General features: G+C 47.2%; 6 protein-coding genes across 6 annotated transcripts; 1 reads left to right on the forward strand and 5 right to left on the reverse strand.

Moving 5' to 3' along the window:
• Window positions 1-177: 177 nt before the first annotated feature.
• Window positions 178-1,026, reverse strand: POJ06DRAFT_300943 (uncharacterized protein; the record flags this gene model as incomplete). The annotated part of the gene is made up of 1 exon (XM_056190726.1): window positions 178-1,026. One exon carries the CDS (start codon window positions 1,024-1,026, stop codon window positions 373-375), a length of 654 nt encoding a protein of 217 aa, XP_056043678.1. The 3' UTR covers window positions 178-372.
• Window positions 1,027-3,809: 2,783 nt separating this feature from the next.
• POJ06DRAFT_252113 (uncharacterized protein) lies at window positions 3,810-5,074 on the forward strand. Its single transcript, XM_056187484.1, has one exon. It carries the CDS (start codon window positions 3,854-3,856, stop codon window positions 4,868-4,870), a length of 1,017 nt encoding a protein of 338 aa, XP_056043679.1. The 5' UTR covers window positions 3,810-3,853; the 3' UTR covers window positions 4,871-5,074.
• Window positions 5,075-5,890: 816 nt separating this feature from the next.
• POJ06DRAFT_237766 (uncharacterized protein) lies at window positions 5,891-6,634 on the reverse strand (the record flags this gene model as incomplete). The annotated part of the gene is made up of 1 exon (XM_056185967.1): window positions 5,891-6,634. The coding sequence occupies one exon, from the start codon at window positions 6,632-6,634 to the stop codon at window positions 5,891-5,893; it is 744 nt and encodes a 247-aa protein (XP_056043680.1).
• Window positions 6,635-7,715: 1,081 nt separating this feature from the next.
• Window positions 7,716-8,782, reverse strand: POJ06DRAFT_267828 (uncharacterized protein; the record flags this gene model as incomplete). The annotated part of the gene is made up of 4 exons (XM_056189263.1): window positions 7,716-7,937; window positions 8,016-8,353; window positions 8,428-8,607; window positions 8,653-8,782. 4 exons carry the CDS (start codon window positions 8,780-8,782, stop codon window positions 7,716-7,718), a joined length of 870 nt encoding a protein of 289 aa, XP_056043681.1.
• A 1,906-nt stretch (window positions 8,783-10,688) lies between these two features.
• Window positions 10,689-11,623, reverse strand: POJ06DRAFT_237768 (uncharacterized protein; the record flags this gene model as incomplete). Its single annotated transcript, XM_056185968.1, has 4 exons — window positions 10,689-10,898; window positions 10,949-11,213; window positions 11,264-11,452; window positions 11,508-11,623. The coding sequence occupies 4 exons, from the start codon at window positions 11,621-11,623 to the stop codon at window positions 10,689-10,691; spliced, it is 780 nt and encodes a 259-aa protein (XP_056043682.1).
• Window positions 11,624-11,961: 338 nt separating this feature from the next.
• On the reverse strand, window positions 11,962-14,509 carry POJ06DRAFT_267830 (RTA1 like protein-domain-containing protein; the record flags this gene model as incomplete). Its single annotated transcript, XM_056189264.1, has 4 exons — window positions 11,962-13,155; window positions 13,590-13,972; window positions 14,032-14,274; window positions 14,326-14,509. 4 exons carry the CDS (start codon window positions 14,507-14,509, stop codon window positions 11,962-11,964), a joined length of 2,004 nt encoding a protein of 667 aa, XP_056043683.1.
• Window positions 14,510-17,175: the final 2,666 nt, after the last annotated feature.

The following is a 17,175-nucleotide window of genomic DNA, read 5'->3' on the forward strand; positions in this document are numbered from 1 at the left end:
GTCGTCTACCGTATGTTGCTCCTGTACCTCGCGGAAAAAGTCGCTATGCATAATTCGTTAGTACCATCGCCAATTGCATGCGACCCTGAACCTTCACCTCTTGTCATCATGTGAAATTAAATTACAAATTACCAAAAAATTAAAAATTTATTTTTAATAAGTTAATTTATATTTACAGCCAGCTACAGTGCCTCTGCGCGAATCGACTAGTATCTAACGGCATATTCTCTTTAGCACGTTCAATGCTAAGTCCGATTACCCGAGCTCGTTGAGGTCCACCCATTCTAGCAACTATATTCAAAATATGTACGCCAAATATGGTTCATATCGCGCTCGTCGGCTCGTCGGCTGTTGTTTAGTGTAACAGTCCAATTAGCTTGATGACGGATTATACGAGACCGTCGCCTGTATGGCCCCGCTATAATTATCTTCCCATGACCCGATGTTGCATACAGGAGTGCCCAAGGTAAAGCCAAAATTCTGGTTTTCAGTATCAACCCAACAATCAGCGCCCTCCATGTAAGAATTATGTTGATGCGCGACAAAAGAAGCAATTGAATGGTTTGACGAAACGGTCGGATCATAGATATCGACTTGCATGGAAAGGCCGCCAGAATAATACCCAAGCACGCTGGCACTCATATAGGAACACACCGTTGGGCTACCGGTGCCGTTACCTTCTATCATTGTCAGGACAATATTGAGGGGATTGTAGGCCTGATTAGACACAGTCACGCTCACATAATTACTGCCATCGTTTTGATTGTAATGGGCCTGGGCGAACGTCCATCCATTTGCTGAATGAAAAAAATCCCACCCGTTGTCACCGGCTGCGAAGCAGTCATTCATCGCGTCATCAATCGGATAATCGCTCCAGTCATCAGCAGTGGCAATCCAGTAATGCATATAGTTGCCATCTCCGTTTGCTTCAATTCTCTGTACCAGAGGTGAAACGCCGCTGAACTCGTCGGCGTTGTCTTGTTGCCGGCTGTAAATCTGATACTTAGCCGGCATCAGCATTTGCATGATCGAGACTGTAAATCCGGGTGTGGATGCCGTTACAAGTTGGGGAGTCAGATCGCGTGGCCATGCCAATGAGTCAGTCCCTGTGGAGTTTATCAACTCAAACGTTAAGCTTGCCCCAGTCAGACAGAATGGCAGTCTCCATAGCGGCGGTGGCAGTTAAAAGATTGTTAAATTGGGTGCTTAACTTGGACGTGACCAGATCAGAACCAGGAGTAGGTTCGTTGCCCGAAACCGTAAGATAACGTCCGGTGCCAGCGTTTTGACCCTCCAGATAAACGATGCCATTTGTTTTGTCGTTTCAGAGGAAATGAAATTCAGCGTAATCGGTATGGGACATGTTAAAAGAAAGGCGCAACAATGAGAGATAGAGGCAGTGGTTGGACTTGGAAGCTCAATCAAGTAGGAATCAGAGTGCTTGTCACATATGTGACGCAGTCCTTCAGCTCAGAAACGTCTGATTACTCTTTCTGGATCTGAATTACGAGGGATGTTCGGGTCTGTGATACCACCGCACAATAAAGCCACAGTGTCGGTACCCGCATTGCTCACCACCACCTGACCACATTGCCGGAGTTGAACAAGTACAATGCTGACCACCCGGAATGGAGTGCTGTTGAATGTATTGGGGAGCAGGTGCTCTGGTTTCCACTGAGACAGGGGAGTGACACTCATTTTTCCGCTCTTAGCCGCCTAACAATTTGTCATCTGTGTTCTCATTGATTTAGTAATGACGGTCCATAGTTGATCTTTATGCAATGTGTGATAAATGCAATATGATCTTATGCAATGTGTGACAATTACGATAACTTATGACTTGATGAGTCTGAGTCTAATCCATATTGCTCGGTACTTTTAAGTAACGGTTGACCACACGAGCGTGGGCAAGGGTTAGACTGGGGTTAGGGCCTTCTGGATTTAGTGGAAGGTTCTGTTGAAAATTGAGGGTACCGTGATGCGATGCCTGTATTCGTTCGTTTTATGTACGCTAACGGCACCAGAGCGGTCGATGTCCTGTTGTCAAGAGCTACGTGAGGACGGCTCATGATCAGCCTCGGCTCTTGCCTGCGCAGGTGATGTGGGGTTAAGGATCAGAAGGCAATATCTGCCCTGCGCGAGAGGTCCAATTGACTAGAAGGCCATCCACCATGTCCATAGGCAAACCCTATTTGTACGGAGCCGGCAGGACCTGTGGAACCCACGTCAGGAGTGCACATAATTCCGTACGGATGTAATGACCGACGCCACGGAACTCACCCCCGAAACACTTGTTGGGATGATGGGTGTCAGGTGGTCTTTGAACTTTGACTTTGTGTTGTACAGCCAATGTATTAAATAACAAAATAATACACGTAAAGAAAGGAAAGACAAGAAAATACAAGCAAACCGGCAAACGAGTGACTATTGTACATGCGATCCATTGCACAGAGTTGCATAAACTTCATGTCACCATGGATTGAAGAGGCAAGCTGCTAGCGGGAGTTGGGGTGCTATGCACAGGACTCCAGAATGATAGTAAATGCAATAATTGGGTCCACAGTAACTGCCGCGTAAGAACATCGGCAGTTATGGGACAAGGTCAGGTTCGTCATGTGGAGAACAAGAGATTAAATTTCTACAAAGAAATAAAGTGCTTCAAATCAATTAGTTACTTGATTGCAAAAATAAATAATAATTAACGAACATGCGCGCAGCCATGTGCATGAATTAGTTACAGCGTGCAGGTGTGCTTTAACTTGTTGAGGCAGCGGTCAACAGCGGATTCTGAGCTTCGAGATAAAGACTGACACGTGGACAACAAATGCCCGCTGTAGCGCTAACGAAAAAGTAAGCTTTAGTGACAGAAGTTAGTACCATCGCTCGTATAAATGTGCATCTATTGCCATTCGATTGCCGCTGCTATTTTAGCATGCTGCTAGTAAAATCTTAATCACAGAATAATATTAGATAGTGAGCATATTGCCTGAAAGCATCGTTGCCGAGTCGGTCGATCTGACCTAGACTAAGAGTTTAGTCTTAGAGTTTATTCGAGGCGACCTTAACCGAGAATGGCGTTGGCCCCACATCCACTATTGTTCTGGCGCCTATAATCCAGCTTCTCAGACTGAGGATGCCTGGTGCACCAACCCCAGAATAATTACTGACAAGTGCATCGCGACTATCGTATGAGCCTTTCTGCCTTTATTTACTTGCTGCTAAAACCTAACTGTTTCCAGAACGCCATTATGGAGTCCACGCTCGTTTTCTTAATTTTTGCCACTGCAGCCGTCCTGCTTCCAATGTCCTGTCGTCGTCGGCCTATGGGGCTCGGTTATTGACACTGTCAGCGCACTTGCCGTCAAGAGCCATGTTCCCGAAGCGCAAGACCGAGCCGATCATTCTGGCGGTGTGCTTCCTCACCGCCGTCATCGTCATCACCTGTAGGTCGTCCACCAACCACGCCGGCCAGCCAGTCCTCGACGAGCCGAAATGGAACGGATCACCAAATGCCCGGCTCGCTGACGGCATCCACGAAGGCCACCTCACCGGCAGTCCACTCCTTCGGCACCGGAAGACCGCCAACAAGCAGCAGCTGCTGCAGTCCTGCTCCCAGAATTTGTACAGACCTAGCGGCGCGAATCTGCTCATCAATGTGGCTAATCCAGAGGGCACAATGTCGAGGCTCTCATACGCATGGTTCGACAACATCGACGTCGACATCTTCAGATTCAGTCCTAATGTGTTGCCATATCCCACGGGGTCGCAGTACCCATACATCGGCTTCGCTATACAATCCCTCATGCCTGTCGACGAGCAGTCAGCTCATCAGGATGTCATCATTTACTGCGACATGGACTGGGCCATGACTGATACATTTGAGCTGAAGACACTCACATGTGTCAATCAGCCCAAGGTTCTAAATCTTCCACACCGGACGCCCGCAAAAGGTTCATGCGATCAAACTGCCTCGATCGAAACTGGTGTCGGACACACAAACCCGCGTATCTTCATGTCTCCCTTAGGCGAGCCACTAATGATCGTCAGTACCACCGGTAAAACTAATTGCATGCACGAGTTCGTGGTGGACCTCCGGACTTTTATTCCCGACTTGGCACCGAAGTTCAAGATAGAGACTGTGCCCATCCGATTTGCAAATTTGACTGCACTACCGCGGGAAATGCCGCTTGCTGTGATGGAGAAACACTACCAGCTCCTGTTCGATGACAACGACGCGATTTTCGTGCAGCACGAAATCGGCGAGCGTTCGCTCACTGCCATGTCCGATTATGGCATGCGCAATCTGGCCGTGGACGCGCCGACGCCCGCGTGCGTTCTCTCCCTCCAAAAGCCTGTGGCGGATCCGGACAATCAAAAAGTGACACTCGAGCAAGCCACAAATGCTCTGCGCGTGACTCTATGCGAGTATCCATGCGAACCGACTTTGGACAACACCGTGTTGATGTCGATCATGCATGTAAGGCATGAGCACTTGCGGGAAGTCTACTACAGACGGCATCTCGTGATTATGAACGCGACCGCACCGTTCCACATCCTCGCGCGCTCATCAAACTTGGTATACTTGGGCTCGGAGGAGCGGGCGAAGGTGTATACTGTTGCTATGGAGTGGGATCACTCGCACTATAGAAATCACAGCCAGTCATTCATCGATCGTCAAAACCCGGTTGCCAAGCGGGCAGAAAACGCGGCAAAGGTGACACCAGAGACCAATGGTCTTGTGAATGACTACTATCATGGATGGCTTGATGACACGGTGTTGATTAGTTTGGGACTAAATGATCAGGAGAGCGCGTTTATGCACATCAATGCCAGCCGTTTGCTCGACTGTCTTGAGATGTGTCCACCGTAGAGACTGCATATCTCAGATAATTTTGTACTGGGCATTATTATTCCTACTGTCGTGAGCCTGAGACTGCGAAATCATGTTGAAATTACAAGTTCCAAGTATTATAGAATAGATAGAATTTATGGTCGATATATTGTAACTGTCAGATCGCAATGACGGAACTTAGAGACGAATTTGTAACATCAACATGGATTTTTGTAAAATCACTTCTCGCGTTTAGTCGCCTTTGGAAGCCATAATCTTAAAGTTGATTGTGCAAACCAACCCACAAGTGATAATCCACCAAAGAGCTACTTCGGGCCAACCGCCAAATTCTTAGCACGGAGCAGCACGGCCTTCACACGCAGCGTGCACTTCGTCGTTCGCTGCTAACCTGAACCGGAATTCGGCATACGAGCGAGCAAGCACGTCAGTGATAGTTTGATAATAAGCACTCACATAAACAGAGACTGTACGTAAATAGCAGACGAAACTATAGGTGCCTGACGTCGATGAGCAGACTTGCGAGCAATCTCTTAGCAAGTCATTTTGATAGCACAAGTCGCCTATATTTCGTCAATATTGCTTCATCACACTGGACATGCGCCCTGCACCGCAACCTGTTTCCACAGGCACATGAGACAAGCTTTCTCAGTCTAGCGTTACCCCGGTCAATCTTGAGAAATACTCTGCCTCCATCCGCTTTTTTTCGCCTATCGATCAGTTCCAGGTGGGAAGTCGGTCTCAAAACTTGGTTCTCCGGCTCCTCTCATACTGGCCAACACTGCTTGCCGAAAGCGCCACCGAAGGATTGCACTTCGTCCATCGGTCGGATCGCGACAAATAGGCTCCAGTATCCAGCCGTCTATTTCCAAAAGTGCCTTCGTCAAAAGCAGGTTATCTTATAAAATTGTTCGGATTTACCAAAAAGCCAAAGTCATCAACAGAGCACAGATGTTGTTCTGTATAAGCAATACATACTGACATGAGCCGATCCCCGTGTCGGGCTCATACCAACATTCTTCCATTGCATCACAGTCACCTCTATCTCCACGCACTGTCCTCGTCAACTCCATCTTCATACGAATCGCAGATAGGGAGCCACCCAATGTCCTTAAACTCGCAACGTAATCCGATAAAATCGCCCTCTTTCAGCGCCTCCGGCGAAAACTGGTTCTCGCCATTCAAAATCTCCGAATCCTCGAAATCAACAAGGACCAGTCTTCGCAGATTCGCTAGAAGGAAATTTCGGAGCACCAAGTCCCGATGAATTACTCCCTGCGAATGTACCTGGCGCACAATGTCTTCCATCTGCCGCATAATCCATTGTGCTTGTGATTCCGTGAGCTCCCCGGGGGAATACCACGACAATGGCCAGCCATCGATATGCTCCATCAAAATCACTTTAGCAATCTGATCGGACTCAGTCGGTCGATGGAGAAAGTGACAGACATAATTTCCGTAGAATATTGGAACCACGGTACCTTGCAGAGAAGATAATGAAGAGTAAGCCGCAGCCTCGTTTTCATAACATCGAAATGCTACTAATTGCTTATACTCAACGGGAGCATCACGTGGTAATTCATCGTCTGAAACAAAGAGGGGATCGAAGAACTTTGCGACAACTTGATTGCTAATAGGACAAGATGCGACAGAAGACTTTTCGACGTCAACGAGGACAATCTGTGAATGACGGGAGCTTCGCGCTCGGAGATGCTTCCGGATTCGAACCATTACGCTCGTATTGCCGTTCTGGGGCATAAAGTGTGAACGGGGTTCCGTGACCATAGATGTTCTGAGGCATGAGGGACAACCGGGCAGGTGGAGGCAACTCGCAGTCCACTAGAGGGAAAATATCGGGGCCGTCCTGCATAGCAGTATAACAAACATGGTATATTTCCAAGCCGTTTAAGAGGAAATGGCGTGGATTTAGCAAAATTGTCGGTCGAATACTAACATCACATATACTGTCAAAAGTGACCAAAAACAGTATATAATGCGGAAATTCAGATTAAATGGTTTCTATTAACCTGAACTCTACCCTCCGTCGACGTGTTTAGGTTTGCGGTGCAAAGGTTTAGTCAAAAAACCCCTAACCTTGCATTTTATTGTATTTTCTGCTCTTCTAGACACGTTGATCGAGTTGGAATATCATCGGTCAGAAATCTCAAGACTGTCGTAAAGCTATACTGAATTTTGACTTTTGATTGTGGACCCATGGCACGCGTCTCACAAGCGTCTCGAGATGTGTAAAGAAACCACTAAGGGTTGTGTCTAGTCCCAACAATAAGTATAAGGTATAATTGTTGAACCAGTCATACTCATAGTGTTCTGTTAGCAAATTCATCTTACCTGCCGAATTGTATCCCTGCAGCTAATTTTCAAGTAACCCTAACTATCTACGCCGAGGGATAATAATTTGGGGCAGCGAATCCTGAACATATAAGTCGGTGATCAGGGGCCTGATCAGTCTGAAAGGACTGAATTGTCATATAGTAATGAGCCGCATGGTCGGAGGGGACCAAATTATATCCATTCTCTAGTCGCGCGCGACTCCCACTGCGGAGCTTTGTCTGTCTGCAACCGCAACGGAGGCAAAAGTCTTCTGCTGTCTTTGGTGATGAGAGTCTCGACCTAGTAACCACAGGCCTGGCCGGGTGACCCCACCTCCCGTCCAGAAAATCCTAGTATGGTACAAAATCTTGCAGCACGCATTTTATATTGTATCACACTAGCCTGGAATGCACCATACCATATTGTTCGCCATTTAACACCATCACCACTCTCCACCTAAAAATATATACTAAGCAGTTATTTTACCTTTCCCATTATTCGTCGCTAACTTCAATTCGTTTATTGAAATTCACAGCTACGGCTCACTGGCCCTTGTCTTTAGGTATTCCTTGTATCGAAGGTGACCTAATTCTGCAATTGCAATCCGTAACTTCTGGTACAGTGACGAGAAGTTGAATGGAACTTCTATGTCCTCTATCTCTGCCATCGACATGTCCTCGATCGACAAAAAGCAGCTACGCCGCAGCCCAATAGGTGTGCTGCCGGTCACCTCATCAGTTAATTCCAATGGCAAATCCTACATCAATAAATAGTGTTAGCATCGTCAAGGCATTATAATAAGGGCCACTGACCACGCTAGAAGCACAGTAGATACCACTGAAATCAGGTCTTGCTTTATATATGGCCATCTTCCGGTGAGCCAGTTTACCCAAGTCTGACCACGATAACGGAGGGGCATCCCCACATTACCGGCATCGATTCTATCTCGGGTCATGGCTACCCTAGCGGCAGCTGCTTCTTCGTCAATATCGATACCCGGTCCCACAATGCCTGATGCGGGAATACGATACGCAGGCTGCTCATCAAGCGTTATGATAATGCAGACTCGCACCTCATCCCTCAGCCCGATCAGCCACGTTTCGGCATCGCGTTCCAACCTCCTCATACTCTCTGAGAACCCAACCTCAATTATGATTGCGGCTCCAGTATCACCTGTTACCAGAAAGTAAAGAGCATGTCACCATCAGGAGTCTTTGATGATTGGCTCCAGCGCCCCTGAAAATCACTTCGAGTATGCCCAGTCGAAAACACGACCGTGAACCGCGACTGTATACTGAGTGGAAAGCTCTCCTCAATTTGATTCAAGAAAAATGAGGACAGAACTTGGTGAATTCCACTGACCGGAAAGTTGTCAATGACTACTTCTTGATCCGGCGCATGATACTGAAGCCGGGGCCAGCTCGATGCTATCAGTCAGCAACAGAAACGGCTTCGGGGAATAAATGCAGTACAATACCTCTTATCATCGCCAACAATGGCACATAGTTGGTCAAATTGGCGAGGAGTCGCTCTCCCAATGAATCGTTTCCCAGCTCCTTCTGCGATGAATTTAAGAGCGTCGTCGATAACCGTCGAGCTCATCTTCAATCGCATTCTCTTTTGTAAGCGAGTTCTGATAAGAGAGGACCGGGCCATCGGCGCTCTTTAAAGGTGAAGTCGACTGTGGCTCTTCAACATCTGCACGTGCTTTGCAAAGAGTCACGCAAGCCGTCGATCTAATCTTATCTCGGCCAAACAAGGGAACTGCATCCATGGTGAAAAGTGCACGAAGTACAAATGTTGTCTGACTTGCCGAGTCGGATGAGAATGCATAGGCCCAATAGTGGTACTGCTGCGATGAAGTCCATATCCGGCTGGAACAGCGCAATGTTTATTTTTCTTGTTTGCCAGTCAGAACAGAAAGGGAGATGTTGGACAGGTGCGTTTAAACCCTGAACCGGGTAAGTGAGCGATAGCAGATTCAACTATGGAGCTGATGTCGGATTAGATCCTGAACTCAATCATAATTATTAAAATATAAATATTGAATAGAAACTTAAGATGATGCAGGAAAGAACATTGAATTCAAAAGTTTTGAAAATTGTTGGTCGTGGGCCCATCCTAGCCATTTACCAGCAGAGCACTCAGCCACAGTGGAGTCGGTGCGGTGCGACGACAAATCGCACTTCTCCCATACTTCAATTGGCTGCGCCAGCCTCGCCGTTCAAGCATGCTGCATCTTCCCTAACCTTTAAGTGCGCCACACTTAGCAGCCAGATTCAGACCATCTCCACCAGAGTTTGTTGCCATAGGTCTGCAGCGATCTAAGACTATAGTTAATGATAGCGTAAAGGGTCGATTTCATATCCTCCAAACGTAGTATCTCCTCTGCTTCCCGAAGTTACTCGGGTGTCAGATCGTAAGCCTTTTGCTCCTCAGTCGACAGAAGCCTCAAGCCAATTTGATCACCAGGAAAGCACCTCTGCTTTCCGCGGCTGCTCCCGGCCGACTTCCGACAATTGTCGTATGTCGTTGGTAGTCGTCTATACTTGACGTCACGCCGACCGAGAATATCCATGACGGCCTTGTGCGTTAGTACAATCCGACGCTGGTCAGCTAGCAGCCATGTCAAAATGAAGACTTCTAATATATGCTGTTGTTAGAAGTGATAATCTGTTCTATAGATACAGCAACAGCTGAGTTGCATCAACGAGTTTTATGACGCGTATTTGTGGTTATGTGTGAATTGGCTGACAAGCATGCAGTGCCTGCCGCCTAACGAAATAACCCTAACCCTGAGCGTTATTTGTAAGGACCCTGACAAGCACGAGTTCCGGTAGTGGGTATCATATTAGTATTATAACTGAGTTTAGGCGCTTAACCGGTGTGAAATCAAAGAACACAGCTCAGTTATTAATTATCCGTACGCCTGACAAGACCATCCCAATCCGGACTGATGCACTTGGAGAAGCCTATCTTCTTATCCCTGTACCAGTCGGGCCCGCTCAATACCAGGAGTTGCGGCGCTTAACAACACACAAAATTATTTCCAAGTTAGTTAAGGCAAACAATACAGAACAGTCTGTGCTCAGACTTCTATATATATATGATCTAATATAAAATAGGTACGATAAAGAAAATAGATAACAATATTAGAATCAGCTGACCCGTGCCAGCTGAACATGGCACTAAGCAATTGAGGTACGCGATAAAAATGTGAATCACATCCTTCAATCCCTTATCGTGGCAATAGACACAGTGCACAAATGACACATACAGTACAATACGCAGTTGGTCCGTTCCCCCTGGCGCTGCCCTAGCGTTAGGTTGATGGATGGGTTGAATCCACTAAACTGTGATGGTACTAGGTCCTCTCAATGATAACACTTGACCTGCATGGACCCTGTATGGATCTATGCTAATTCGATGTCAATACAGATGGCAGGTTATTGAAAAGTTCTTTTCAATACTGGCAAAGTACAGCAATGAGAACATCGATCAACTCTTACTACTCCCTTTCTGAATCATCATCTCTGTCATATTTAAACGCGAGATGCCTCGCAACGTTCTTGTCTAAGATTGCACGCAAATTTCCAAGGTAGAGTGGTGGGGTTTGCTCGGAATCAGATATATGCTCGCCGATTTTATTTCGGAGAACTTGGTTCCACGTGAATGTCAGGAACTGTTGCAAGCGATTCGAAGGAGGAGGGTACAGTCGCTAATAATGAGTTAGTCGTCAAGGGAAAGGAATTATAGTAGGGATCTCACCTTTCTTCTACCACGTGTGACTCTTCTATTCAGCTTTTGGTCATACTCATAGACCTGTACAAAGCCATTCTGTATCTCTGTCTCGCCGGGTGCCAACGGCTCGATCTTGACTACTATAACCAGGCCGATTCTTCCTTGAGTCCCTTGAAGCAACAGATCCGTATCGTCGACGAGCGCGTCATAGCTTTCTGAGTAGCCGGTCTCTAAAGCCATAGTTGGCCACTTCCTTCCACGAGGGTAAATGCCTGCATCCGGATCCTTCGCACTAATACTTGAATTAGAAATGATTCCCAATGAATCACTATAATAATTTACTCGCCTTCTGTTATATCTTCCTTGAAATTTTTCAGGGTTGCATCAATGAAGACTTCGACTCCTGCTGGCTCAATGTCACCTGAACTCTCCATCTCTTGAACCCATTTAGTTATCCATCTATTGCAGCTGGCGTGGATAAAAGTAGGCGTCTGAAAACGGAGTCTGCCTTTAAAACTGTTATAAGAGTACCTGGCACGCGTATTGTTAGGCGCAATAACCTGGCGTAGGGGGAACACAAGCTTACTTGGCTCTCCTATTCTCCAGAAGCTCTTCAACCTCTTGAAACTGCTTCCAGGTAAGTTTGTACTCTCCCTCTTCTTCTTCTGCTATGTCTCTGACAACTTCAGTCAGTGGCGACATCTTGATGCATCTCAGTAGATAGAACGCAAGAATCCAACAAAAAGAGTAAACAAAGGATCTTTCGAGAAGGTGGTTACAAGGAAAAGAGCGTTGACGTCAGTAACAGCTTTACGACGCAACCTGCCTCATGCGAGCCCTCAAGCCTGAAGGCACTGGAGCCCAAACCCTTGGACCCACTACCCTAACCCCGGCAGGATGGTCGCAAGCGACATGTCCGCAAGTAATACCTTCATAAGTAATAGTAGCTTCTAAAAATTTGTATTGTACATACGTCCATCGTTGAGACTTAAAATTTTATCCATGTACGCTCCATCTAGTCTAATTGCCGGGCGCCTATTTCAACATTGCACTCCGATCAGCAGATCGCCGCTAATTATCCGCTTCGGCCACTCAACCGCTGTCCGCCATTCCTCCCGCAATGCCTTATCTATGATCCGAAACTCCGTTTCTGCAACTCCCCGGATCCACCAATAGCCCTCAAACTGCTTCAGCAGCGCACAGTAGTATGCTAGTATCACCAGAGCCCTCGGCCGTTTATCGTGTATCAAGACCACAAAATCGTCCTCGAGGGACGCCAACCACGAAAATATGCTCACTAAACAAAACTCACGCTGATTCATTTGGTCCCACGACTCCTGCAGCCGCGTTATCGACAATCTGTAAATATCTAGAGTCCGCGCATGTCGAATCTCGTATTGGTCAGGTGCCTCAGTGTTCGTCAGCAATAGGTTCAGGTTCGTCCGCACCTGGTTCGCAAGCGCAATTTGCAGGTCTTCTATAGTTCCACATGCATGCGACCGTGTCTGCTGGGCACGGTTGAGCAGCAGCGACAGCTCTCCGTCCATGATCCACTTCCAGTAATGCTGTAAAATTGTTTTTATGCCCTTCACGTACGGTAACCACGGCAAGATTCGAGATTCCTCCACTGCTCTGTGCCCGTTGAATGGGAAGGCAATCACAATAATGCATAACAGCGAGCTGCAAACGTATACAGCGTTCGCGTGGTCTGCGCTATGTGCGAGAATCTGTGACCTCAATGCGGTAATCGCGGCATGCAGATGAGCTGCCGCCAGTTCGCGGTACCGGCTCTCAGCTGCAACGGGATCGTTCTTTATGTAGCTTAGGTGGAGGGCTGAAATTGCAAATATGACACGGAGGAGGCAGTCGTGCCGCAGTGCCATCTGGGGCACGGACACCTTAAAAATACTGTCAACGCGTTCGTCCGCGCAAAGTGTTCCGTACGTGTAGACAGTGTAGTGATGCAAGAGCTCGAGACCCGAAAGGTCGAACGTGCTAGATGATAAGGATGTTGGATGGGCAGGGGGCCCTAAGCTGAGGGTGTCCTCGGGTGTAAACAAGATCTGCGGCGAGTTGTTGCTGGAAGTCTGACTTCCGTGTGTAGAACTGCAGACCCAGGAATAGGATCGCCGGTGAGCAGGACGGGATGCGACTATGACTGTTTGGTGCTCGTCCCATACGCAGACCACTTGGCGACTGCTGCAGTTGGAGCAAACAGGGTGGACTTCGTCGCACTGCAAGAGGGATACATATTAGCAACCAGATTACCACACCAATTATAACAAATTAAGTTCATTTACTTTTACCCGGCGGCTTCTGCATGTCCGGCACCCAGTTCGGGATTTCTTGTGCGGTCGTTTCGGGGCCATGAGATCTGCAGACTACCTGAAGGATTACAGTTGAAGTAACAAAGAGGCTTGTCGAGGGTCAGGGTTGTAGGTGGCCGCCCTGGCGATTGTATGAAAGAAGGCCAAGTCGACGAGTTTAGAGTTTAAAGAGTCGGACTTTGGTTTAGGGTATTGCGCGAGATGAGTCGACGGTCTTACTCTATCATGTCGTAAGAAAATACAAAAATCATCCTGCTGTTATTCACCAATTCAGAGACCGCTTATAGTTCCTCCAGACTGAAGTTATCCTCCCGGTGTATACTCGGCCCCTTCGGCATCACCTTCGATGGATGTATCACGTTGAACAGGACCAACACTCCAAACATCAGCAATCCATCAAAAATATACAACCACACCTCGCTCCTTAGAAGGTACCCAGAATTACCCTGTATGTATTCAATAACTCTAAAGACGGATCGAATTAGGATGAACGCACTGCCAACATAGAGAGCATAGAGCAGCGTTACCCAAGACAAACGTGAATTAGGTACCTCTAGTAACTTGTACGACTCTGGTGTTGGCCTCCTGCGGATACGGTAGTGGAAGAAGATAATCACAATGAGGAAAAATCCAAAGAAAGCAATCTGAACGAAGAGGCCGACGAGAATAATGTGTTCTCCGAGGGTGAGGTTAGCGGCTTTGCCAGAACCCATGATCCCGCCGCCTGTGCATACAAAGTTAGTGGCTGGACATCGTGATACATAATGAACCAGTTACGCTCACCTGTCGCCTGTAATAGCATACTCAAAACATCGCCGACAACAAAGATTTTCGTGACCCAACGGATTGGCAATATCGAGTAGGTCTCCGCTCCGACGAACCGCATCAGTCGCGACAGGATCATGTATATCGATGCACTAAGAAAGGGCGGGGAAACGAGCAGAAGCAGTGTCTGCATGAGGTACGGTCCAAGTTCTGCTTTGTTGTAGTGGGAGAGTATCCGGCCGATGTATCCTGTTGCCTCCACTGTCAAGACGGTTAGCAAGCACTTGAATGGGCGCCCAAAGCGGAACGTACTAAGACCACCGATAGCCATTGGAATGAAGTACCATGTTCGCGTGCTGACTAGCTGGACGAAATGATATGCCGTCGTTAGAGAGAAAATGCCGACGTATACCACCGCTCCGGCTAACGTCGGGTCATAGCGATAAAACACAAACTTCTCATTCGAATCACTGTCGCGGGGAAGAGGATTAACCATTGGGATGTCTTCAGGTAAAGCGCAGGATGCAATGCTACCCACTTAGATGACATGGTGGATCAGCAGGCGAGCGTATGCCAGCTTATATCTCTAGTTCTTGCGGCGTCTCGCGATATTTCGTGTCCCCCCCAGTTGGCTCTAAGCAACGGCTCGCATTCCACAGCACAGCCATGCGTATCCTTCACCGTTAGTCAGCAAAAGAGGACGTTTGCTAGCTGTAGATGAGTAACATCTCTATCTCGGAAAGCAGGGACTGTGGCTTGTAACTTAAGGTTTCGTTCTCGTTCCCGCTATCGTTCTCGCTGGCCCTCGCTCTGTCCTCCCAACAAGCCTCACTCTGGCTTATATGGTCCTGTTCCATCCGCCTAATTTACTCCAATATCCATACAGCACCTATAATAACAATCTATTTGTCTGGTGCTTACACTAGGTTACACTTTACATCTACATATGGAACTAATTAAAGTGTATCTTCAACGTCTATCGTTCTCTAACGTCATGAGTTCATTCGTTCCAGAGCTTCCCAATATGCCAGACCTTGGTACTATTACAACAAAGGACTCCAAAGAAATGGATAGGACGAAAGAAAGATAAATTCTCAAACTTTTACCTGTTCATTTGGCAACTGGTTTGACGACATACACGAGCCAAGTAGCACTGGAACCTCAATCAAGGACGCTATGGTAAATTCAGAGCCTGGTCGCTGTTCGATCCACAGGTCGCTACAGCAACAGTGACGTACAGCAACATTGACGGCGAGTTTAACGTATTGCTAGCAGTCGTGCGACTTTGAGAGATTTGTAGCCAAATCCTAATTGATACGTCACGAAAAGAGTTGGACAGCAACGGCGGCGACAGACACCATTTCATGAACCACATGCCGACCTTGGGAGGCGATAAGTACAAGGGTAGTAAATATCTGCCCAATAAGATACCAGGACTCGCCCACTTCAGGAAGATCTTGTCATACCAGCTAGAACTGGCAATTTTCGGGGAGAGAAACCGGTTATGATCGATGTTCCCACAGGTATTGCCAGGAATACGGCAAGATTGAAGTCGGCCTGCAGAAGTGGGAGGCAATCAGCTAGAATATTTGGAGGTGGAGGTACAATATCAAGACCGGTGCTGTACGCCCCCGAAGTTATTCATCGTAAGGAGCAATGTGATTATAAATTAAAATGCGATTAGCCACTCCTTCATAATCAACATATTCATCCATGCGGATTTATTTGGCCTCCACTGACCTCCCATGGTCGATAGATTGGCGCTCCGAAAAGCTCCTGGTGTCTTGGATTTACCTATGAAACATACCGGTTATCTTCCGTCACAGGAGCATTGGCACAAAGTGCTATAGTAATCCGAGTCTTGTCCTTCTCATGACCTGGCCTAGACTGAGTAGAAAGACCTTGCGAAGGAATCATTCTCTAGAACAGCCAGATTCATCCATATTATAGATATATTCTGCCGAATAGCACCCATCTCGTCATTGGCTTATTGACTAACGGAGCCGGCTTCTCCGTTCAGTGTGTAGTTCTGGATTTGACTAAACCGCGGCTCTGGAAGGTCATTTTCCATACCTTGCAAGCTCTCTCAATAAGAAAATCTCTGGTTGTAATCCGCCGTTTGCCTCAATCCGTTGCTGCCAGTCAAGCAGTATAGCTTCAAGCCCTGGTTGCCGCTTCGATTCCGCGAATATGAAGTGGGCTGAGGTACACTATCAAGATGCCGATACCAATCGCCCAGAGATTCCGGAACAGTAGATTTGCTTATCTGATGACCGTACTGACTCGCTATCAGATAATGCAGGGCCTTTGGGATGGTCGGGGCGATTATTCTGTTGATACCAGTCTCAAAGAGATTTCAGTTGGTCATCGGTCATTACGTGACGTGAGTATTGGGCCATTTAGGAAAGTGCGAATCGTTCTAACGAGATTCTATTGTACCGGGATAGACGGGCCCTTGTGCTACTCATAACATTGTTCTGCCTTATAGACCAGCACTCCGAGCTGAACGATCTCTAATCAACTGCACGAGACTCTTTCCACCTATCTACATGGCTATAACATATAGAACAACTGATAAAATGAGAAGCTGTACTGCCGGACTCACTCGCAAAGAATAACTCGACGACCTTTGCATTGCCGTCAGACGCCTTGCGCGCACCTTTGACGGTGCTAGTTTTCCTTGAGTTCGAGTTCTAACTTGACGAGCGATAGATGAGTGAGTAGATCGCATAACATGGGAAACTAAATTTCAGGAGCCTATTATTTGTACCTCTTCTCTATGGTGACTATTATATTAGACGTTACGTTACCAGGATTGCTCAAAGGGCTCACCATATGCGTACGGACGAGAGCCGCATGATTGAATGCCTGTGACAGCTAACCGGTGGGCAGGTGGCGCAATACGAAGTATTTTTATGTTCCAGACTATAATAGGACACATAACTGATTCGCTCTTCCAAAGCTGCTTATCATAATGAATAGCATCCGCCTGGATTCACCAGTCTGTTGAGCCTTCGAGGATGGTTGCGTAAATCTATCTGCAGGTAAATTCAGTCAGTATTAGTCTCTTCTTATATTTGCTCAGTTGGTGTCACTGCCGTCGCGGGTTGTGTCTTTTCCCCACATATCGTGTACAGTTCGTACGAATATTCGCAATTCGAA

Source organism: Lipomyces tetrasporus, assembly GCF_029532465.1.
Source record: "Lipomyces tetrasporus strain NRRL Y-64009 chromosome Unknown POJ06scaffold_5, whole genome shotgun sequence".
NCBI classification, from domain to species: Eukaryota; Fungi; Ascomycota; class Lipomycetes; order Lipomycetales; family Lipomycetaceae; genus Lipomyces; species Lipomyces tetrasporus.

What these genes read in the sequence shown, in the direction of transcription:
- POJ06DRAFT_252113 (XM_056187484.1), top strand. Translation starts at nt 3,854, where the DNA reads ATGGACTGGGCCATGACTGATACATTTGAGCTGAAGACACTCACATGT.